The following is a 22,763-nucleotide window of genomic DNA, read 5'->3' on the forward strand; positions in this document are numbered from 1 at the left end:
CCTTCCTTCTTCCTTTCCTTTTCTCTTTCTTTCTTTCTTTCTTTCGTTCATTCTTTCTTTCATTCTTTCTTTCGTTCTTTTCTTTATTTCTTCCTCCTTTCCTTTTCTTTCTTTCTTTCTTTCTTCTTCCTTCTCTTTCTTTCTCTCTTTCTTCTTCCTCCTTTTCTTTCTTTCTTTCTTTCTTTCTTTCTTTCTTTCTTTCTTTCTTTCTTTCTTTCTTCTTCCTTTTCTTTCTTTCTTTCCCTCACACCTATTTAACTTAACCTGATGAAGATAATCTTCTGGGAAAGCTCTTAAGGAAATGCTTCTGTAAAAGACCAACAACATACCAGATAGAATGGTGGCTTGGCTGTGAATAAAGTGAGTCTGTTGTGACAGAAGCCAGGCTGTGTGAAAGTAAAACTCACGAGCATATTGAAAATGCAACCTGTTCGCTCATGGACGTTACTGGACACAAATCCTTTTATGTATATTTTAAGATATGATTATTACTCAGGTAAGTTTGACTTAGAAATTAAAAACCTTCAAGAAAGCATAGTAAAACCCAATTACTTGATTTGTAGTGAAATACAGAGCTCACCACTTCCAGTCTTTGCTCTTAGGAAAACGATCTTTGGGAACACAGCATTTGCCGCAGCGTCTCTCTGGTTTCTCTTTCTGGAGAGGTGAGATGTAGGTCGAGGTGAAGGTCAAGACCTCTTCTATCAACAGCAAAATTCACTGAGCCCCCTCATCTCATGGAAACATAGCACATTTGCCAACTATGTCCAATGTGGTTTGCGGTTGCATGTGGGAGAACCAGATTGGATGTTGGGGTCAGCTGGATGCACTCAGTGACTCACTGGGGAATGTGAAGAGACCATCTGGAAAAAGGTGCATTAGTCATAGAAATCACTTCATAGCCTCCTTGGATGCAGTCACTTTCTCTCCCAAACTCCCTGGAGTCTGATTCTAGAAGAAGGATCCAAAGATGACACCTGCCCACTTATCCTTCCTGAAACATGTTCCAGGTCAGTTAGGCTTTCAAATGGTTGGTGACTGCTTTTCAGGAACTATTTTGCATTTTTCTTTCTAGATTGCTTTGACAACTTCCTGCCAAGTTCTCTCTCTCACACACATACACACCCCTGTAGTCTTCATTTTTTTTAAGTTTATTTATTTATTTTGAGAGAGAGAGAGAGAGAGAGAGAGAGAATCCCAAGCAGTCTCCTAGCTGTCAGTGCAGAGCCCAACATGGGGCTCAAACTCAAACTCATGAACCATGAGATTATGACCTGAGCCAAAGTCGAGAGTTGGGTGCTTAATGGACTGAACCACCCAGGAGCCCCGTAGGTCTTCATTTTTAGCAATGTTCACTGAATTTTCAGTTACTGATTCTTGAAATGAAAATTTTAGGTGACACATGAATGAAAATGAGAGATTACAAGATAGAACTGGCATAATACATGTTGATAGGTAACAAAAAGTGAGTGAGTTGAATTTAACTGAAGAAAAACATTGGGGCACCTGGGTGGCTCAGTCGGCTAAGTGTTCGACTTCAGCTCAGGTCACAATCTCGAAGTTCATGGGTTCGAGCCCCGCGTCGGGCTCTGTGCTGACAGCTCAGAGCCTGGAGCCTGCTTTAGATTCTGTATCTCCCTCTCTCTCTGCCCCTCCCCACTCACACTCTCTCTCTGTCTCTCAAAAGTAAATAAATGTTAAAAAAAAATTAAAAAACAATACAGAGAGATAAGTGCTATAATTGGGGGTGGGGACAAAGCCGCCACAGAGCCTGGAGCAGGGAGTAAACTTTCCCTTTGTGGAGGAGGGTGGGGGAAGGTGTGCATATCGGAACATGGCTTCATTTAACAGATGACACCTGGTTGAGCTCTGAAAGATTCCTGGAATTTGTTTAGGTGCACAAGATATTAATCTCTACCTGGATTAATTAGAATTGTGTGTCTTTTACTTGTTATTTTTTTTAACATTTATTTATTTTTGAGAGACGGAGAGGGACAGAGCATGAGCAGGGGAAGAATTGTGTATCTTTTAAATGCTCTCAAACTTGGAGAGTAAAAATTAAGCAATAATTAGAATATAGCTCAGTCTAGTAGCAATTAAACCAGTTTGGAATATCACGTCTCCAAACAACTCCTATTTGTGTTCATTGACCTACAGGGGATGGTCAAGTGAAAACCCAAGTTAGCCTCTTGGGGCTTTACTGAACCGACACTGGCAGGGAAATCTCCAGAAAGAAGATGAGAAGAACTGAGAGCTGAGAGAGACAACCCAGAATTCTGTCTCTGCAAGGGCTAGAGTCCTATGCTTTTCCCTTGAGAAGAGGCAGCAGGGAAGGCTTAACAGCGTCTGGATGTGTGCTCCCCTCGGTGCTGGGTGGTTTTTCAGAGTCAGTCTCCACGGTTCCCAAGATTATTAAGAAGGGGATTCCACTGTGGCCTTCACTCAGCCTCAGGGAATGATGTGGTTGCCAGTCTCTCCAGGCAGAAGGTAAGGAGGGTAGATGCAAGACCAGGTTGATGAATTGTTTGTTGTATGGTCTAGACCCTGGGAAATGGACCAATGAACCCTACTGACCTTGGGATTCCCTGATCCTGTGAGGGGCTTTCTGGGGTGAAGTTACAATTAGATGGGAACATTTGTACAATTTCCTGGAGTGAATGAAGTGACAGTGTTTATGCCAAATATTCTAACAACAAACAAGTCTCTGAACCAGTCCACCACCGAGAGTGAGAGAAGAGTCTGCCTCTCCCTTAAAATGTGACTGATTTCCTAGATTGCCTAAGAGTGGTGAGAAGTTATCCACCCTCCTTTGTAGGAGGAGTCCGTGCTTTGATGGGACACCCAGAAAATATTGTGTAATCTACTCAGTTTCCAGGTGACACAATCAATGCCTGGTTGATAGTAGATGCTCAGTAAATCCTTGTTGATTGAGTGAATGTATGAATGGTCCTGTTAGTTACACTCTGTAAGGGAAGAAGGCAGAGGAGTATGCAAAGGTCTTTATGGAAGAGGAAAGGCTCTCTCTGTGATGTTTGCCAAGTCTTTGGAAGCAGTACTGGTGCCAAGAGACTCATCAAAGAAGATGCAACATTATTGAGAGTTTGTATTTCCTGGGTGAGAAGAGAGTTGGAATTCTCTGATCCAACCTTCAAGTAGCAAGGCATTAGGCAGCAGCAAAGGCAGAAGAAAGCAGACAATGAAAGAGAACATTTAACTATGACCAAGCCCACAGGATTGTCATCTTTGTACCACTGAGGGGACCCCAGAGGAGGAGCAAGTTTGGGAGCAAAGAGTGGAGAGATCTCTCCTTCACTCGTCAACACCTTGGATGAAGACACAAAAGGCAAGAATAATTGTTTTGTTTGTATAATAGATTTATCACGCTTGGTAGGCTCCTAAAAATAGAGTGCCTTGCGATCAAACCCTAGTTACAGCAAGATCAAAATCAACTTGCACAGTACAGAAGACAAGAGAGAAATAGAGATGAGGAATGATAAGCAGTTGAATATAAAACTTAGTTTTGGGCTTCCTAGCAGCTAAGATGAAAAGGGAAGCATGAATTATGTAATTTTAATAGTCAAGTAGGATGACATATATTTTATTAAGAGAGAAATGTGTGTGTCTGGCCAGGGGTCTGGGGAATGGGTTGTGAATTCAGGTGAGTCTAAGGAATGAAAATGAGAATTCCTTATCCAAGGAGTGTTGAACATCCCTTCTGTAATCAAGATGATTGCGTATTGCAGTGGAATTCACTCTAGTTTTTAAGACATTCCACACAGAGAACCTTTTACTTTTAAACTTCTCTGAAAACCTATTGGTGTTCTGAAGAAAACTTTGAGGGATACGGGAGGTAGTATGCTTAAGAGATGTGGTCTCCAGGAGCTATGTCTATTGCCCAGTTAGTTATAGCTTTGTGAAACATGTTCATTAAATTTGTAGATGACAGTGGGAGCAAAATTGATTACTCACTGGAGTAAAGAATTGAAATTCTCCATAAGATCTTGATGGACTAGAATGATGAGCTAAATCTAAGGGGTTGGCTTTAAGAAGAGATGAGGATAAAGGAAAAAAGAGAGGGGAAGGAAAGGAGGAAAAGAAAGGAAAAGAAAGGAGGAAAGGAAAAGAAAGAAGGGAGGAAGGAAAGAAGGAAAGGGGAGGTTCACAACAATAAACCCAGCCTGTATCTAGATGTTAATCCTGGTTCCAACAATGACTGTTTGTATAACTAGGGGTGTGCTAGGCAACTTCTGTTTCCTTGCCTCTCAAACGAGAATTCTAAAAATCAATGAAACTTTTGTAATTGAAAAAATAAACACACATTTTTGGAAGGAAATTTGAAAAGTGGAGAAAAGCATGAAGAAAACAGTAATCACCCATTTTTCTCAAAAACACTAAGAGTTTACTGTCCTCCTTTATATTGGTCGCATAATTTGTTCATGCGATGCATAGTCTTGCCTCTTTGTTTTCTTCATTTAATGTTATAAGCGTTTTCTCATCTTATTAAACCTCTTCATTATAACAATTTTAATGGCAATGTAATAGTTCATCATATGAATATATGTCAAGGGACTCAAACATTACTTTTGTAAGTGTTGATTTATTTTTGAGCGAGAGAGAGAGAACATGAGTGGGGGAGCGGCAGAAAGAGAGGGAGACAGGATCTAAAGCAGGCTCTGTGCTGACAGCAGTGAGCCTGATGTGGGGTTCAAACCCATGAACTGCTAGACCATGACCTGAGCTGAAGTCAGATGTTCAACCAACTGAACCACCCAGGTGCCCCAAAACATTACTTTTTGTTAAGCATTTGTTTTGTCTCCTTATAAAAAATTATTAAGGCATACTGCACACATCTTTGTGCGTTTGGCTCCATATTCCAGGCTATTTCCTTAGGGTAGATCCTTTAATGTTGAGAGTACTGATTCAGTGCATAGGACATCTTTTTTTTTTTTTTGATGTTTATTTATTTATTTTGAAAAAGAGTGTGCAAGCAACACTGGGGGTGGTACAGAGAGAGAGGGAGACAGAGAATCCCAAGCAGGCTCCGCACTGTCAGCACAGAATCCGAAATGGGGCTCAATCCCATGAACCATAAGATCATGATCTGAACCGAAATCAAGAGTCAGATATTCAACCGACTGAGCCACACAGGCACCTCCAACGCATGTGACATCTTAAATTACTTCTTGAAAACACTGATTATCTCTCCAGAAAGGATACACCTCTTTAGTATCAGAGTGCTAAAATGAAGATTCCTATTTCTACTTCAAAAGTACTAAGTATCAGTCACCAGCATTGATAGAGCCTCAGTAAATCTCCAGGGTTCATGTCAATACAGCATTACATAGTGCCTGACACTGTACTAGGTCCTGGGCATTAGTAAAAAATGGGACCCAATTGTCCCTTGCCCCCTTGGGGCTTAGAGTCCAAGGAGGGGACGGAAATATACATGTGAACACGGAGGCAAACACATCATGCAGGGAATGGTGAGATCCCTGGTTATAGATAGTAGTTCTTTTTCTTATAACTGTTTGTCCCATTAGTGTTTAATTCACAGAGATCAAATATTTGGGGTAGAGGATGTGCTGTCCATTCTCACTCTGCATAGAGAGAAAGGCAGGCAAGCGTGTGCTCTTTTTTTTTAATGTTTTTTTAAACATTTATTTATTTTTGAGACAGAAAGAGACAGAGCACGAGCGGGGGAGGGACAGAGATAGAGAGGGAGACACAGAACCCGAAGCAGGCTCCAGGGTCTGAGCTGTCAGCACAGAGCCCGACACCGGGCTCTAACTCACAGACCATGAGATCAGGACCTGAGCCGAAGTCAGATGCTCAACTGACTGAGCCACCCAGGTGCCCCAGGCATGTGCTCTTAATGTTGTTCCAGAAAAGGAATTAGCATTTTCAAGGAATAAAACTCTCAGAAAGTTCCAGATGAAAAATTTCCTACCATGATTCCAGCCATCTTCTAGCCCTCCTACCGGACATGAGGCTGTGCCAAACAGATGACCCATGCAGGGGCAGATGCATTTAGGAAAGGAAAACACGTTACTTCCAAAGCATGCAGGGAGTCAGACTTTAAAAAGACTGGCTTGTAAGACACAAAAACCCAACAAATACTCAAAGGGTAAAACTGTAAGCCAGCAAGAATATAAGGTTGTATTATTCTCTGTATGGTGGAAAACAACATTCTTACATGATTATTATATTTTCAAAGATCATGACACATCTTCAGACGTCAGCATAGCAAAAATAAACAAAAAATACATTCTTTTGGGCATCCATAAACCAGTCAGGCTGATCTGTTTTGGTTTAACTCGGGGTGCAAAGTGGTCCCCCCTTCTTACTGTGGCATTGTGAGTTGCTTAATCATTGGAAGAAAGGCAAACTGTCAGTTTTATGTTTCTGCAGGAGATGTAATATGGGTTGTGTGTGTGTGTGTGTGTGTGTGTGTGTGTGTGTTGTTGGGGGAGGGGAGGATAAATACCCTACTGCTCTTTATGCTACTTTTCATTCTCCTGTCAGTAGCTTTCATCAGCCAAACCCAGCCAGAAACCACAGGGGGAGGGTGACTGACTAATGCAGTCCTTAGTGACTAGCCTCCCATGGGGCAGAGCAGGGTGGAGAGTCGATCTGGGGAGCAGACCTAGAATAGCCAGGAAAACCTTCCTTTTGCAAATCACTAAGAGGAAGAGTAATCTCTAAAATGATGGAAATGGAAAAGCAGAAAAGTGGAAAAAAGATGGAAAAGTGTCTAGAGAGGTAGGAAGGGAGTCTGGGCAGAATAGCATTACAGAGGCTATGGGTGGGGAATTTCAAGGAGTAGGGAGTAGCTGGCAGCTTCAAGTCCAAAGTAGTTGTTGGATTCAATGACTTGGAAGTCATTGGTGAAGTTCATTAGAGTGGTTTCAGGTAGTAAGATGGAAACTGGGTTGCCTGGGCTAAAGAGTAGGAAATAGTCATGATGGGAAGGAGCTAGGGAACCATTAGAGGGTGATGTCAGATGGAGAGAATGTGTTATGGATGTGTTATAGATCCTATGTTATAGGTCCAGCATAGTGAAAATTGCTTCCAAGTAGCTTCTGTAATTTTTTTTCTGGGAGGCTGGGTCGTCCACTGCTAGTGAGGAAGGAGGTAGCAGAAGAGGAGACTTGAAGAGACCAGGGAAATTTGCACTAGTTTTGGAGGGGACCAGAAGGAGGAGCTCTTTAGAGGATGGGGGTCAGTACTGGGGTTTGATAATGCCCCTTTGTTGTGGCCCCACTCAGCAGGATTTTGTAATCTTTAGTCGTGGTCAACCTGGAATAGGTATGTTGGATATTACAGAAGGTAACAACAGGGTTGGCAAAAGGTCAAGGAGCCATGGATGGGGATAATATTGGCAAAAGACTAATGGAAGGTATGAACCATAGGTCTTGGTTGGGTGAGGAAGGGAGTAAAGCCCAAAGGAGGCTTATTTGGGGGAACTGGAGGCGTCAAAGTGGTCTTGAAGAGGGAGAAGAAGAGAAGTGTTCCTGATTATTGCTCACACTCATGGAGAGTTCACTAGGGGCCAGACACATTTACTTCTCACAACAATCCTAAGAGTTCTGTCCTATTGTCATCTTTATAGATATAGAAATTGAAGCAGAAAGCTTCATCAAGTTGCTCTAGGTCATACTCCTGGTCAATGGCAGATCAGGGATTAGAACCTAGATGGTCCAAACCCAGAGGCTGCACTGTTGAGAACCAGGCAAGGGATGAGGGCACAGAGGAATTTGTGGTCTGAGTATGGTACTGTGTGATTTAAGATTTCAGTGCTGACTTGAACAGATACTTACACACCTACGTTTACGGCAGCATTGTTCACAATAGACAAAAGGTGGAAACAATCCAAGTGTCTGTGAACAGATGAATGGATGAGCAAAATGTGGTATTTACACACAATGGAATACTATTCAGCCGTAAAAAATAAAGGAAATTTGACATGTGCGACCACTGGCTGGACCTTGAAAGCATTATGCTGAGTGAAATAATCCAGACACAGAAGGACAAATACCATAAGATTCTACTTGTATGAGGTTCCTAGAATGGGCAAACTCATAGAGACAGAAATCAGGGTAGAAGTGACTGGAGTTTGGGAGGATGACATATGGGGAGTTATTGTTTAGTGGGTACAGAGTTTTTGTTGGGATGATTTTAAAAAGTTTAGTTATGGATAGAGGTGATGTTTACCCAACATGGTGGATGTATTTAATGCCCCTGAATCATATACTTACACGAGGCTAAACTTAGAAATATTATGCATGTATATTTTACCACAATTAAAAAAAATATTTCTGTGGTGAACTACTTCTGGGTGATTACAACAAGAAGTCTGATTTAAAAGCAAGTTGATGAGTTTAGGCAGGAGGTGAAGACCGTTGGGGTTGAGGAGATCAAGGAAGGGAGAGGCCAAGGATTGAATGGGTCACCCCGCAGGAGCTCTGCGTCCTGCCTTCATTCTCTCCTCAGGGGGGCAGCACCGCGCCATCTGCAGGCCCAGCTTGTTGCCTACATGGAGGGTACAAATCAGACTGGGATGATTCACTTCCACTTCCGCCCCTTCTCCAAACTCCCCGAGGTGCAGATGCTGATTTTCGTGGCCTTCCTCGTCATGTACCTGGTCAGCATCGGCGGCAACGGCTCCATTTCTCTCATCATCTGGAGCAACCATTCTTTGCACACCCCCATGTACTTCTTCCTGGCCAGCTTGGCAGCTCTGGAGATCTGCTACTCTTCCACCATTGCCCCTCTGACTCTGGCCAGCGTCCTGTCCGCAGAGAGAGCCCTCATCTCCCTGCCTGGCTGTGGTGCCCAGATGTTCTTCTTCATCTTCCTGGGCAGCGCTGACTGCATTCTACTAGCTGTCATGGCCTATGACAGGTTTGTGGCCATCTGCCACCCTTTGCGTTACACCCTCATGATGAGCTGGCGGTTGTGCGTCCAGCTGGCCCTGGGGTCTCTGGCGCTGGGGTTCATCTTGGCCACGCAGCTGACTGTGCTCATCTTCCGCCTCCCCTTCTGCCGCAGCCAAGAAATCAGCCTGTTCTACTGCGATGTCCTCCCTGTCATGAGACTGGCCTGTGCAGATACGTGGGTCCATGAGGCCACCCTGTTGGTGGTCAGCCTCACCGTCCTCACCATCCCCTTCCTGCTTATCGCCCTCTCCTACGTTTTCATCATGGCCGCCATCCTGAAGATCCGCTCGGCAGAGGGGAGGCGCAAGGCCTTCTCCACCTGCTCCTCCCACCTGACTGTGGTCCTGCTCCAGTACGGATGTGGAAGCCTCATCTACTTGTGCCCCAGCTCCAGGTACTCTCCGGAGAGAGGCCAGGTAGTGTCTGTGGTTTATACCTTCATCACCCCTGTGCTGAACCCCTTGATCTACAGCATGAGAAACAGAGAGCTTACGGATGCTTTGAAGAGAACAATGATGAGGTTCCTGTTGTCCTGAACACGGTGAACGCTCTGGATGTTCCTCTACAACACTGCTGGGAAGACACAAATGAGTATGCCTTCTGAAAGACAAGGAGATGGGGGCTAAGAGGTCACCGGTTTTATGCTGTTCCTTCTTCCCGGTTATATTATTTTTGAAAAGTCATTTTTCTTTCCTCGGCCTCAGATCCCTCATCTCTAAAATGGGGATTAAAATGTCCCACCCGACTTAAATTCTGGGGTGGTTTTGTATGTAATGAGATACATGACGTGAAACTACTTAGTGGCTTTTAAAGGGAGATACGGCAGGAATGTCGTTCTTACTTACGGTCACCATTACACGTAAAGTCGGTGTCCAGTTCTCGGGCTCTTTGCAGGCCCACAGGTTGCTCATGTGGGCGGGGGTAGCGGGGGTAGAGCCAAGAAAAGGATGCACATCTGCCTGGGAACATCGGAGCCACTTTCTCCTTATGGCAGCAGTGCAAATGCTGAGTTTGTGCCTTGTTGAATTCTCTTTCATCCTCAGTTCTCTTCCAGGGAAAGGTGACGGGGAAAGCGCTGGAGTTTAAACGCTCTATTTTCTTACTTTTACACCCAGAGCGAATCTGTCTCCATCTCAGTCTCTGACTCTGTATTAGCTCTTAGTCTGCATCTAACTCACTCTCCCCATGCCCACAGGGGCTCCTCCCGCTGTGGGTTTCAGACAACACACATACACACACTCACACTCACATATCGCACATTTCTATCTGTCCCTGGCTTCTATGGTCTGAATATTTGTGTTCCCCGCCCCCCACACCCAGCCCCAACACCACCCACCTCATGAACAAGATTATACTTTTATAAAAGAAACCCCACAGAGCTCCCTGGCCTGTTCCACCATGTGAGGTTACAAGAAATCTGTGACCGGGAGGAGGTTCCTCACCCAACATTGACCTCAGGCTTCCAGCCTGCAGAACTCCGAGAAAGAAATTTCTGTTGTTTAATTTTTTTTTTTCAACGTTTATTTATTTTTGGGACAGAGAGAGACAGAGCATGAACGGGGGAGGGGCAGAGAGAGAGGGAGACACAGAATCGGAAACAGGCTCCAGGCTCTGAGCCATCAGCCCAGAGCCCGACGCGGGGCTCGAACTCACGGACCGCGAGATCGTGACCTGGCTGAAGTCGGACGCTTAACCGACTGCGCCACCCAGGCGCCCCTAATTTCTGTTGTTTATAAAGCCACCCAGTCTGTGGTACTTTCTTAAGGATGGATGAAGGCAGTAAGTATACACAATATGCACATGAGCAAGCGGGGGAGGGGCACAGAGAAAGACTCTTAAGCAGGTTTCATGCTCAGTGCAGAGCCCAGTTTGGGGCTCGATCCCATGACCCTGGGATCATGACCTGAGCCAAAATCAAGAGTTGGACCCTCACCTGACTGAGCCATCCGGGTGCCCCAGAAAGATTGCTTTTTTAATTGAGCCTCTCTAGGTAGCAGGGGGGTAATGGATTCAGGTAGAGCAAAGCTAGTTCTGTGAAGACAAACACTGGCTGGACACAATGAGGGGAAGGGCCCCTAAAGCGGCTGTGAACAGGAGGGTGATTGTTTCAGGACGATCAGCCTCAGGGTAATGGCGTCAGAACATAGATGGTTTACTGTCTTTTTATAGGGTGAGGGAAACTCATTTATTCCTCTCCTTGTTGAATAGCGAGTGATTTATTGGGGTGCCTGGCTGGCTCAGTCGGTGGAGAGGTGCAACTCTTGATCTCTGGGTCATCAGTTCAAGCCCCCCGTTGGGTGTGGAGCCTGCCAAAAAAAAAGTGAGTGATTTATTCTTTCAACAACATTTAAGAAGGCAGTGAACAACTATTTATTGAACTCTACTGTGTACCTACCTGTGGAAAGGTGAAGTTAAGTCTAGTGGCTTTGAAGAGCACAAACCAGGGCCGCCTGGGTGGCTCAGTCAGTTAAGTCACCGACTCTTGGTTTCAGCTCAGGTCATGATCTCACGGTTTGTGGGACTGAGCCCTGCATCGGACTCCAAGCTGACAGCATGGAGCCTGCTTGAGATTCTCTCACTGCCCTCCCACCCCGCCCTCAAAATAAATAAACGTAAGGAAAAAAAAAAAAAAGAACACAAACCATGATAGCCCAAGGGCAAGTGATACAACGCTATGAGCTTCCAGAGGAGGGACAGCGAAGGGAATCAAGACAAGTTTGACGAGGGAGGTGGCATTTGACCTGCACCATGCAGGTGTCCAGATCTGTGCAAAGAGGAGCAGGGAGGGCATTTCTGAAGGGGGGAGTGGTAAGGACAGAAGAACAGAGAACGAACTCTTTGTGCCTCTGTTTCCTTATCTGGAAAGGCATAAATACTCTGCTACATTTTTTCTTTTTTTCCTGAAAATGTATCACAGGCTTAAAAGGCAGAAACCATGACCCCAAATTTATCTTACAAGGAACTGAAATGTTCCCGTCTTCCTTTGAAGACAAGAACCTGAAAGGACCTTGTTTGGTTCACTTACAGACACTTGCTGTCCCTCCTGCTGTGTTCTACCACAATATTCTACAAAGTCAGTGTTACCTGCAGGACACTAGTCTTGTTGAATCATAGGTGTTTGGGAGAAATAAACTTTATGTGGTCAAGGAAGCATGAAGACTACTGTACCAATCAAACCCCAACCCATTACTGCAGGTTCGCTCTGTGCCTATAATGTGCAAACGTGCCGCCATGATTCTAAGATGAGGATATGTTTCTCTATGTTTTCCGAGCTCTGTCACCACTAAAGTCTTCTGTTCCTTGGGGTATCTTATGAAACCTCTTATCCTGTTGAACCTACTTTGGAAGAAGCTGCCTTAGCTGTTGCTGACTCAGTACCAAGAGGGTTGTTTCACTAGCGACAGAAATACTCCAGGCACTTTTCGATTCCCCATGCTTCTTGAGGGAACAAGCATAGTTGTCCTGGGTTAGTGGGCTTCTTTTCAAGTGATTGCAGAAGGGGATTAATGTTTACCATATATTAGCCCATATATCGTCACAAAACCCATGAGACTGGTGTTATTTTTATCTCTGCTTACAGATAAGGAAACTGACACATGGGGAATTTAAGTCACGTGTTCAAGGTCACACAGTCGGAACAGGCAGAATGTGGGATATGACGGGGATGGTGCTGCTATCTCAGCATGTTATCACTGTACTATGGGAGTTTGGGGGAGATCCCTTCATTTTTGTGTACTTAATTTCATAATAAACGAGGGGAATAATACCTACTCTACTTCCCTGAATTATTGTGAGATCTTGGGGGTGGGGTGGAGAAAAACTCTAAAAGTACGATGAAAGATTCAGCATGGTTAGTCTAATATCCAAATGGAGGGGCACCTGGCTGGCTCAGTCGATATAGCATGGAGCCTGCTGAAAAAAAATAACATCCGAACAGAGAAATATGCTAGATGGCTTATTTATTCATTTTTTTTAGTTATAAACATTTTACTTTATTTATTTGTTTATTTATTTATTTGTTTTAACGTTTATTTATTTTTGAGACAGAGAGAGAGAGAGACAGAGTGCGAGCAGGGGAGGGGCAGGGAGAAAGGGAGACACAGAATCCGAAGCGGGCTCCAGGCTCCAAGCCATCAGCACAGAGCCCAACATGGGGCTCAACGCGGGGCTCGAACTCACGAGCCGTGAGATCATGACCTGAGCCAGAGTCGGCTGCTTAACCAACTGGTGCTCAGGTGCCCCCAAATGGGCCTTCTGCAGCTCAAAGTAACAGCAGGCCTCTGTGGAGGAGGCGTCTTTCACCAACCTCTTCTTAGTAGCACTTTGGGCTTTAGGGCTCCAGGGATTGAAGACTTCGTATAAACAGGAAAGCAAGTTTATAAGGTTCAAATAGTTTATATTGTCAAATTAGAGGCATAGGTGTATGGCACAGGGAGGTTCGTGCTAGGAAAACATCTGAACGATGTGCTAGAAGACATCTTTGTGAGATAAAAAAAACCATGTTATTTTAAACCCTCAATTCAGTGACACAGAACTCATTCTCCAGAACACGTGGAGTTGCGGTTGGACTTTTAAGAGGTAGGATTCAGGAAGCATCTTCCTTCTTCCTCAGAGAGAAGAGAGGGGGATCCCCAGGGAGCCTGTGTGTTAGTAGCCAACTATTCTTTGGTTTGTTCTCCAAATATTTGCATTCTACCTACTTCGTAGTAGCCCTGGGAGGTGAATAACATTGGTTTGTTGCTCTTAAGCTCATGGGCTAGCCAGGGACTCAGATGGATAAGCAGCTAGGTACAAGACAAGACAGGACGTACTTTATTGCTTTATTTATTTAAGTTTATTTGAGAGAGAGAGTGTGCATGTGCGAGTGGGGGAAGGGCAGAGAGAGAGAGAGAGAGAGAGACGGGGGGGGGGGAGAGAGAGAGAGAGAGAAAGAGAGAGAGAATCACAAGCAGGCTCCAGACTGCCAATGCAGAACCTGTTGTGGGGCTTGAACTCACAAACCACAAGATCATGACCTGAGTCGAAGTCGGACGCTTAACAACGGAGCCAGGGTGTGCTTTAAAAAGAAGTCTGAACAAGTTGTGCAGAGGCAGGCAGAGGGGCCACAGGGGCACGTGAGGTTTGGGTTTTGAAGGAGGAGCACGGATCTGTTAGACGTGAAAAGGATTAAGGGCCTATTAGGCAGAGGTAGGTGGGAAATCCTTGGTGCATCTGGCTCAGAGAGGAGGTGGGCATTCGGTGAGGCTAATGAGGGGCTGTGCATGTCATGGAGGGCATGGGGCCCAGGGCCAGATTGGGCAAAGGCCTGAATACCATTCCCAGAAGAGTCTGTACTCCCTACTCGTTGTAATGAGAAGCTACTGATGAGTTTCCATCAGAAGAAAGACGTAATGGAGGCACATTATAAGAAGATTCGCTTACTAAATTTGGTAAACCTTAACCGAACGCCTGATACATTTGTGGCCCTGTGCCTGGCTCTGGGTCCACATCAGTGAAGACAAAAGACAAGGCTGCTGTCCTCAGAGCTTACAGAAGGCGTGCGAGGCAGACCAGTGGCCAGGTAATTCATAGCGTGGTAGGGGCTACGATAAAGCGCAGGGTGTCACCAGAGGCATGTTTGAGGGACACTTAACTCCATCCTGGAGGGGGACACTTTTACTCTGAGGCCTGGAGAACGTACCAGCAGTGTCCCGGACGAGCATGGGGGAGAAGAGAGCTCTGAGAAAGTGACGCAGCCTAACTCTGGCATTGATTTGGGATTTGAGCTATGTACTAGGTAGCCATTGAGAGGACTGCCAGTCTTCATTCTACCTTGTCATCCCCTCACCGTGAGCGTGGGCTGCACCCAGTGAGTAACTTCCAATGAACAGATACAGCCTAAATGACGTCACAGCTGAGATTAGGTTCAAAAGTGCTTTGGCTTCCATCTCTCCCTCTCGCCTGCCTGTTCTGATGGAAACCAGCTGCCATGTCGTGAGCTGCCCTATGGAGAGGCGTCACCTGTCGTGCAGTGGGCTCTGGAGGTCCAGAAGGGGTAAGGCCCACTCCCTTCCTCCGATGGGAACGAAGTAGGCTCGGAGGGAGGAGAGAGAAGGAAGCGGAGTTGCCAAACGCCAGGAGCCTTTGGTTGGTCTGTAGAGGGGAAACTGAGTGTCGACTGGTTTTACACATAGCCAAAATGCAAACACTTGAGTGGATTTGGGCTCTGTTTGTTTAACGGGGAAACAGCTACACCAAAACACAGCAGATGGGAAACGAAATTCCACCGTGGGGCAGAAGAATAAAAATACATCAGTTGGGGCTCCGACTAAGCCTGGAACCTCAAGTCCCCGTCCACACCTACGTGGAGACCCTAGAGTCCACTTGGGCTCAACATCAAGAGTCTTTTTCACCAGCCCCTGGACTCCCCTTGCCCAGGTACCATATTCCAGTTACTTGACTTTTTCATTTCATTTTTTTTTAATTTTTTAACATTTATTGATTTTTGAGAGAGAGAGAGAGAGAGAGAGAGAGAGACAGAGCACAAGTTGGGGAAGGGAGAGAGAGAGGGAGACACAGAATCCGAAGCAGGCTCTGTGCTCTGAGCTGTCAGCACAGAGCCTGATGTGGGGCTCGAACTCACGGAGTGTGAGATCATGCCCTGAGCCGAAGTCCAACAGTTAACAGACTGAGCCACCCAGGTGCCCCAACTTTTTCATTTCTTGTATACAACTAGCAGGTGGAATCCAAACTTCTGCCTGTCAGGGAAGAGCAAATAGTAATATGCTACCAGAAAATAAACAAAATGGGGTTCATGCCTAACAAAAGTTTTAAAGAAAGCTTGATGCCTCTAAGTACCTTCCTGCAGTTGAGAGGGCTCTTTGCCCTATTTTCAATATTTTTAAAAAGTTTAAGGGAAATGATAGTCATTTCTGTTATGGCTCCCTAGGCTAACCAAAAGGTTATTGTATTTTTTCTTGGAATCATCTCATAGGAAATCAAATTTCTTTTTGGTTTCCAAGTTTTATTGAGATATAATTAACACGTGACATGGTATTAGTTTAAGGTTACAGCATAATGACTTGAGATATATAGAGACAGCAAGAACGATCACCACAGTAAGTTTAGTTAACATCTATCACCGCACATAGTTACAATTTTTTTTTCTGTGATGAGAAGTTTTAAGTCTATCATCTTAGTGACTTTCAAATGCACAGTACATTCTTGTTAACTCTAGTCACCATGTTCTATGTTACACCCCCAGGACTTATAACTGGAAGTGTGTATCTTTTGACCTCCTTCACCATGTTGCTCCCCACCCCCTACCCCCCCACCTCTGGCAACCACCACTCTGTTCTCTGCGTCTGAGTTTGAGGAATCCAAATTTCTGATTCCCCAGTAAATATATTTTGTGAAGGATATGAAATCTTTTAAAACAAGAGATCCATCAATGAAAACAAAGCCTGTAGGATACTCTTGATCTTGGAAAGGTTGGAAACCACAAGTTTTGATCAACCTCCTTATTTCACAGATGAGAAAACAGGTTGTGTGGTGTTAAGTGTTAAGTTTTGTGGCAGAAACTCTGCCTACAACTCGGGCCTCCCGGCTACATATATCAGCAATCATTCTCCAGCCCCATAGCAACTCTCCCTTCATGGAAAGCCCATCTTGTGAAGGACAGATTACACTTCTTAATGTTTGGGCAAAGGCAAGGAACAATAAACAGTGGTGGAAATTATAGGGAGGGAAATTTTTGTTTTGTAGAGCAAAAAAAAAAAAAATTTTTTTTTTTTTTTAAACAGTTGGAACTGTTCAATCGGAAAAGATGCTTTCTTGAGAGTGTCTGGAAAAATTGTGAAACAGTTACAATGGAAAAAAAAAAGCTTACTGGGTGTCAGATGGTGTGGTAGGCCTTTCTGGATTATCTGCATTTATTTATGTATGTTTATTTATTTTGAGAGATAGAGCACAAGTGGGGGAAGGGCAGAGAGAGAAGGGGAGAGGATCTGAAGTGGGCTCTGTGCTGACAGCAGAGAGCCCAATGCGGGGGGGCGGGGGGGGGAATATGGAAGCTTCATGAATTTGTGTGTCATCCTTGTGCAGGAGCCATGCTAATCTTCTCTATATCGTATATCTATATTTAGTATATGTGCTGCCCAAAGGAGCACTGGGTTATCTGTTTTTATTAATGGTCTGTGCCTCCTATGGTCCTGTAACTATTTTACAATTCTGTAGATCGTAGAAAACTGCTAGTAATGCAAATAGTTCTTTTCCATGGAGATGCAAACAAAATCTGATTGAGGTGCCATTGATCTCCTCCCACCCCCGGAAGTCGGTTTTGCATTTAACGTATTCATTTCAGCATTCCTGATGGCCTGTGTAAGTGTCTGTTTTTTGGGTCCTTCTGTAAACAGGTTTTTCACACTTTACTCGTTCCCTCATTAATTAATGAGTCAAATAAAATCTTTGATGTGTGTTCACTTTATAGTTGTCTGAGAGTCATGATTTTTTTTCTTTTTGAAAACAATTCTCTTTAACCAGGAGGTCTTGGATGTCCCATCCCTGGATGTGTTCAGGCAGGTGGTGTGGCCATCCTTGATCCTTATACCAGACTCCCATGGCTCTTTCCAGACTTTAATGTAGAGTTGTTCACATCTCTGTTTCCCTCAGGAGACTCTTTTCCTGAGGAGGGGGACCCAGCTAATGTATGCTCACTAACAAAAATTTGTTAAGGGAAGGGGAGATACGGTGTGCGATTTACTCACCTTTTCCATTTAGGACCACCAGGGGGAGCAGAAGCCTTCCTTTACTAACGTCGGGAACCCACCTAGGGAGCATCCGGGGTGGAAGGAAGAGTAGCCCAAAGGAGGATCAGGGACGAGAAAGAGTTCATCCAGCCCGACCGCTTACGACCGTATCTTTATGGGAGGAGATGAAGTCAGCCTGGAGCACGCACTAAGATCGCAGAGGAGGGCAAAGTTCTGTTAGAATTACGAAAATATTTACAGCCTTTTAACCTGAATACACAGAGCACATTCTTGTCGTGACTTGAGAATTCAGTCTTCGGACTGCCACTCCCACTTACTGAGCGCCGCCCTCTGCTGGATAGGTCGGTGGTTCCCAAGGAGGAAGATGAACAGGGAAGAGGGAAGAAAGGGAGGGAAGGGGCGGCGCAAAGACCCCGCCCACCTTTTCGGTAGACCCATCCCACCTGGCAGTCCACACCTCGTAGGAACGAAGACGGCTTCAGCTTGACAAACAGTTCGTGACACAGACATCTCGATCTTAACACCCCGGTTCTGTGCGGTGCGAACCAGACTCCTCCGGAAACGGAGTCCCCTAGAGAAACCGCAACCCCCAAAGTTGTACAGATTATTAGCGGCAGGTGCTGCCTCCAACGTTGGACTGCTTCCATTTCCCGGAGGGGTCGCGATTGCGACCAGTGTCAAATCCAGAGTCTTCGCCGCCGCCCCGCCGCACCCCCGGTTATTTCCTCCAGGAAAGAACACGCGCCCCCAGCGGTATCCCGCAGTCCCCCGGACGGCCAGCTCCGTCCCTTGGAGCGCCCTTCCTCGGTTGCGGGGGGGGTGTGTGGGGGGAGAGGGACGCCTGGCTCTCCCTCCCACCTGCTAGGCGCACAGCGTTCTCGGTCCCCGGGACAGTGTGCGGCCGGGCCCGACACAGCCCGGTGCAGGCCGCGAGCGGCCGTCGGGGTAAAAGGAGGGGGTCTCCCTCGGGCCCGCCCTTCTCCCTGGACTCCCCCGGCCTCCCCCCCGCGCCGGAGCCAGAGCCGCCCGAGCGGAGGGCCCTTTAAGGAGGAGCGCGGGGCGCGGCGCAGGTGAGGGGCGGGCCCGCGGGGCGGATCTGCGCTGCGCGCCGGCGCCGGCCCGGGAGCCGGATTTGGAGAGCGCGGCGCCGGCGGGGCCGCAGGGGGCGGCGCGGCGGAGCCTCCCGTGGCCTCGGACGCTCCTCCTAGCCCGCGGCCGCCGCCCGCCTCCGCCTGCCCCTCCAGCTCCTTCGCCCCGACCCGGCCGGCCGGCCGCCCGCCCGCCACTTCCGGCCGCTCACCTGGGACGCGCTCACCTGGGACGCGCTCACCTGCCTCCGGGCGCCTGGGCAGCAGGATGAAGGACCGACTGGAGCAGCTGAAGGCCGTGAGTCCCGCCGCACCCGGGAACTGTTGGGCCGGGGGCAGCAGCTGCGCGGGAGAGCGCCTTCCCTGTGTTCCCCAAATCCGGGCTAGAGGGGGGACCCCGCGCCAGGCCTGCGCCCCCGGAGCTCCCGCCGCATCCGCGCCCCTTCCCCACCCCAGCCCCTCCGCTTCGGGGTCAGGTGTCAGTGATTCATCCCTGGGTTGTGATTTCCTTGGATGCCTCCCTCCCCTCCCCCCAAGCTGGACAGTTTCAGTTCAGAGCTGGGGTCTGCGGGTGGGGGTTCTTTGAGTCCAGAGGAGTTCTCTGTGAGGTCAGGGGTCACCTCTACCAGCCTGCTACCTGGCAATATGCCCAGGATCAGCCTCCTCCTACCCTCCTTGTCTCCCTTGGGGGGCGGGGAGGGGGCGCCGAGTACGGCTGCCCCTCCCTCAGGACCTGCTCAGAGCCCCTGGGTGACCTCCTGAGCTGTGAGCTGGTCACGTGCCAGGATGGGCCCAGCACCGCCACCCTGAGGTCTATAATTATTAATTTCTCCCTCATCCTCCGGACAGCTGTGGTCAGGGCAAAGGATCTGAATGAAGGGAGACCGCCTCCAGTCCTACTGCACAAAAGCCGTAAAACCCGAGCTACTTAGTCTTTTGAGCCTGTGTTTCCTTGTCTGTCAAACGGGGATGATCATCCCTTAGAGATTTGCTATGAGATCAAATGACATAATGGGACTTGATATAGAGGATGGTTAAAGCTTGGGTTTTTGAGTCATTGACTCACGTAACAAATAATTACCGAGTACATTCTATGGGGCAGGCCCGGTGCTCAGCCCTGGGGATTGGGGGACACAGGCTCTGTCTGTATAGAAGTTTAAGTGTAGCCTTTGGTGGACGCAAAGCAGTCCCTCTTCTTGGGAGCTTGTGAGAAGTGCGAGCCCCTGCCTGCACCCACAAAATCAGTCTGATTGCTCTCGAATCTCCCCAGGGGATGCAAGAACACGTGAAAGTTTGGGAAGCTTGGGAATGGATAGAACTGGGGTTGCCTCCTGGCTACACCGATTACTGGCTGTCCCTCCACCTCTGAGCCTAAGTTTTCAGGTCTGTGAAGTGTGTGGTTGTAAGGACTAAAAGCAAGAGCACACAGAGCCCTTTGCATGATGCAGGGTACGTGTGGGATGAATAGGTGGTAAATGGGCTGATAGCTGTAAAAGCTCCTCGGGCAAAAATACAGGCCTTGTTCAAGGCACTGCTGAGATGCTGTTACAGTGGCTTTTCTTTCTCTTCCCTTATCCTGGGTAAGACCTTTGCGCTCCTTTCACCTGCTCTGGGTCATAATGCTGCAGAGGAGGTGAGGGTGCTGGGGAAGTGAGAGAAGAAAAAGGGCAGCTACAGATGGGGGGGGGGTTGGGGAGGGAGCCTCCCTGCCTCCTGCCCGCTCTTTGTCATTGAAGCTTCATAATATCGCCTTTACAGACAGGGCAGATTTTATTGCCCCTATTTTTTATACAAGAGGCAAGTAGAGCTCAGCTTGGGTAGGAGGGGTGTCGCGGTTCCGAGGGCCGGGCGGGGCACAGCCCGGAGAGGAACCCAGGCTCCTGACGCTCTCCACCATACTCCTTCCCTGAGGCTCGCTGGAAAGGAAAGAGGAGTGTGGTTTTGAAGATCTTCCCAGCAATCATAAAACAGTGCGGAACTGAACAGCAGGCCCAGGCGACTCCCTTCCGTGCGTTAGGAAACCCATTTCCAGAGGAAGATAGCCCACCGCCCCTGTCAAGCCCACGGTCAACAAATAGCAAAGAACTCTTGAGTTCTGAGCATCAATTCAGTTTGCCAGGAAAGCCAAGCAAGTCCCCTGGCTTCCCCGAGCGTCCGGGCGGGGCTTTACCTCTGGGGAAGGGAAAAGTCACACTGGGGACTGGGCACTTGTGGGGTGCTGTTCTGAAATCACAGGTTTTGGAGCAGGGGCATGGCTGGTGGTGCCCAGCAAAGAGGACCAGGCTGCAGGTTCAAAGGTTCTGATTGTTGCCTTGCCACTTACTAGCTGTGTTCCTTTGTACCCCCTCTGCTTCTGTGTTCCCCTTTTGTAAAACAAGAAGTTTGGTTCATCTCACAACCCCTCTTGGCAATACTGATGTTTTCCCCTGGACCATTGTTCACGTTCGTGTGGGTTTTGGTTTCTAGTCCACCCCCCACCTCTGGGTGAGAGATGCCTTCACTGCAGCAAGATAACCATCCCTCCGATTACTTTCATCAATAAAAAACGTTGGTTACCCCGCATGAAACCAGTTTCACACTGACCAGCCTGTGTAATCTCCTCTGTGGCATCTTTCTTTTTTTTTTAAAAAAAATTTTTTTTCAACGTTTATTTATTTCTGGGACAGAGAGAGACAGAGCATGAACGGGGGAGGGGCAGAGAGAGAGGGAGACACAGAATCGGAAACAGGCTCCAGGCTCCGAGCCATGAGCCCAGAGCCCGACGCGGGGCTCGAACCCACGGACCGCGAGATCGTGACCTGGCTGAAGTCGGACGCTCAACCGACTGCGCCACCCAGGCGCCCCCTCTGTGGCATCTTTCTAAACCTTTGGGGGAGGCGAGGTGATAACTGGGGGAGGGCGGTCATGTGCAGGAGATTAGCCTCCCTCTGTGTGGGTATCAGGAGTAGATGTGAAGCTGATGGGTCAAAATAAGGATTCTCTGCGTGAAAGCATTCTCAGTAGTCAGAGCTGCCCGGGGACGGACTGGGGTGGCCAGAGAGGTTGGGAACTCTTAAGCCTGGGGCGAGGCAGGAAGCTTGTGGGGAGTTTGAGCAGCTCTCTGAGGGTGGAGAGGCAAACTGACTTCAGGCCCTCATCCACCTTGCTGATACATGGTTCTCTAAAATGCTTTGTTGTGTGGGAACCTGCGTTAGGCACCATGAGGCTCTTGGGTTTCCAGGACCAAGGTCTCAGAGTTGCACCTGTCAAGTGGGTCATCACGCGTTCCCCATAGAGCCATCGTGGAGGTTGAATGAAATAATCCAAGACAGTCACCCACCGTTGTGCCTGTGCGTTCCCCCAACTTGACCCCCCAACTTGACCTGCCGGGAGCAGCATCCACACTGAAGGGACACACCTTCCCGAGGCCATGGTCACAAGACCTGACTCTTCTCTTGCATTGCTCCTCCTGGTGGGCCTCCTCAGCAGCCTGCCTCTTCAGGGAGTGGGACAGGCATACCAGGAATGCACAGGGTCCACCCCCAGCCCGTCTCACAAGCTGACTTCTCACTAGCTGAACTTTGGATCTACTGAGTCCACACAATTCCCATCCAGGGACCTCTTGCCCGGCTCTCTTTTCATTCAGCAAACATTGACTGAGCACCTACTATGGCCCAAGCCCCGCCTTAGGTGCCGGGTTATGATGGTGATTACCACCTATTCCTGGACCTTAGAAGTTCACAGTCAGATAGGGAGACGCACAAGAAACGGAAAATGATGATACCATCCTTGTGTTAGAAGCTACTGTGGGAAGACCCTGTCGACTGGCCTCTGGGGACAAGACACTAGGGGGTGCAGGGTGTTTCCCAGAAGTGATGCTTGAGCTCAGGTCTTGTTAAGATCGAGTCCGATCTCTGGGGCGCCTGCGTGGCTCAGTCGGTTGAGCATCCGACTTCAGCTCAGGTCATGAGCTCACGGTCCGTGAGTTCGAGCCCCACGTCGGGCTCTGCGCT

At 47.6% G+C, this 22,763-nt stretch overlaps 2 protein-coding genes, 1 long non-coding RNA gene and 1 other non-coding gene across 5 annotated transcripts in view; 2 read left to right on the forward strand and 2 right to left on the reverse strand.

The window, feature by feature from the left end:
* Positions 1–8,140: 8,140 nt before the first annotated feature.
* LOC115525601 (olfactory receptor 10V1-like) lies at positions 8,141–10,251 on the forward strand. The gene has a single exon (XM_030332848.1). The coding sequence runs from the start codon at positions 8,534–8,536 to the stop codon at positions 9,470–9,472; it is 939 nt and encodes a 312-aa protein (XP_030188708.1). The 5' UTR covers positions 8,141–8,533; the 3' UTR covers positions 9,473–10,251.
* A 5,317-nt stretch (positions 10,252–15,568) lies between these two features.
* Positions 15,569–18,815, reverse strand: LOC115526023. The gene is made up of 3 exons (XR_003972520.1): positions 18,127–18,815; positions 17,681–17,870; positions 15,569–15,673 (listed from the first exon to the last, which is right to left on the reverse strand). It is a non-coding gene; the product is annotated as an uncharacterized LOC115526023 (long non-coding RNA).
* On the reverse strand, positions 16,974–17,083 carry LOC115526583. Its single transcript, XR_003972643.1, has one exon. It is a non-coding gene; the product is annotated as a U6 spliceosomal RNA (small nuclear RNA).
* The window catches only part of STX3 (syntaxin 3), a 41,442-nt gene continuing 37,487 nt past the window's right edge, over positions 18,809–22,763 (forward strand). The window contains exon 1 of one of the 2 annotated variants that reach the window (XM_030333483.1): positions 18,809–19,069. In XM_030333483.1, the coding sequence (XP_030189343.1) occupies positions 19,040–19,069 (30 nt within the window). In that variant the 5' untranslated portion in view covers positions 18,809–19,039. The remainder of the gene's footprint in view (positions 19,070–22,763) is intronic. The other variant, XM_030333481.1, reaches the window with a different exon arrangement.

This window comes from Lynx canadensis, chromosome D1 (assembly GCF_007474595.2).
Source record: "Lynx canadensis isolate LIC74 chromosome D1, mLynCan4.pri.v2, whole genome shotgun sequence".
NCBI classification, from domain to species: Eukaryota; Metazoa; Chordata; class Mammalia; order Carnivora; family Felidae; genus Lynx; species Lynx canadensis.

Coding starts and splice junctions, on each gene's coding strand:
- LOC115525601 (XM_030332848.1), top strand. CDS start 8,534: ATGGAGGGTACAAATCAGACTGGGATGATTCACTTCCACTTCCGCCCC.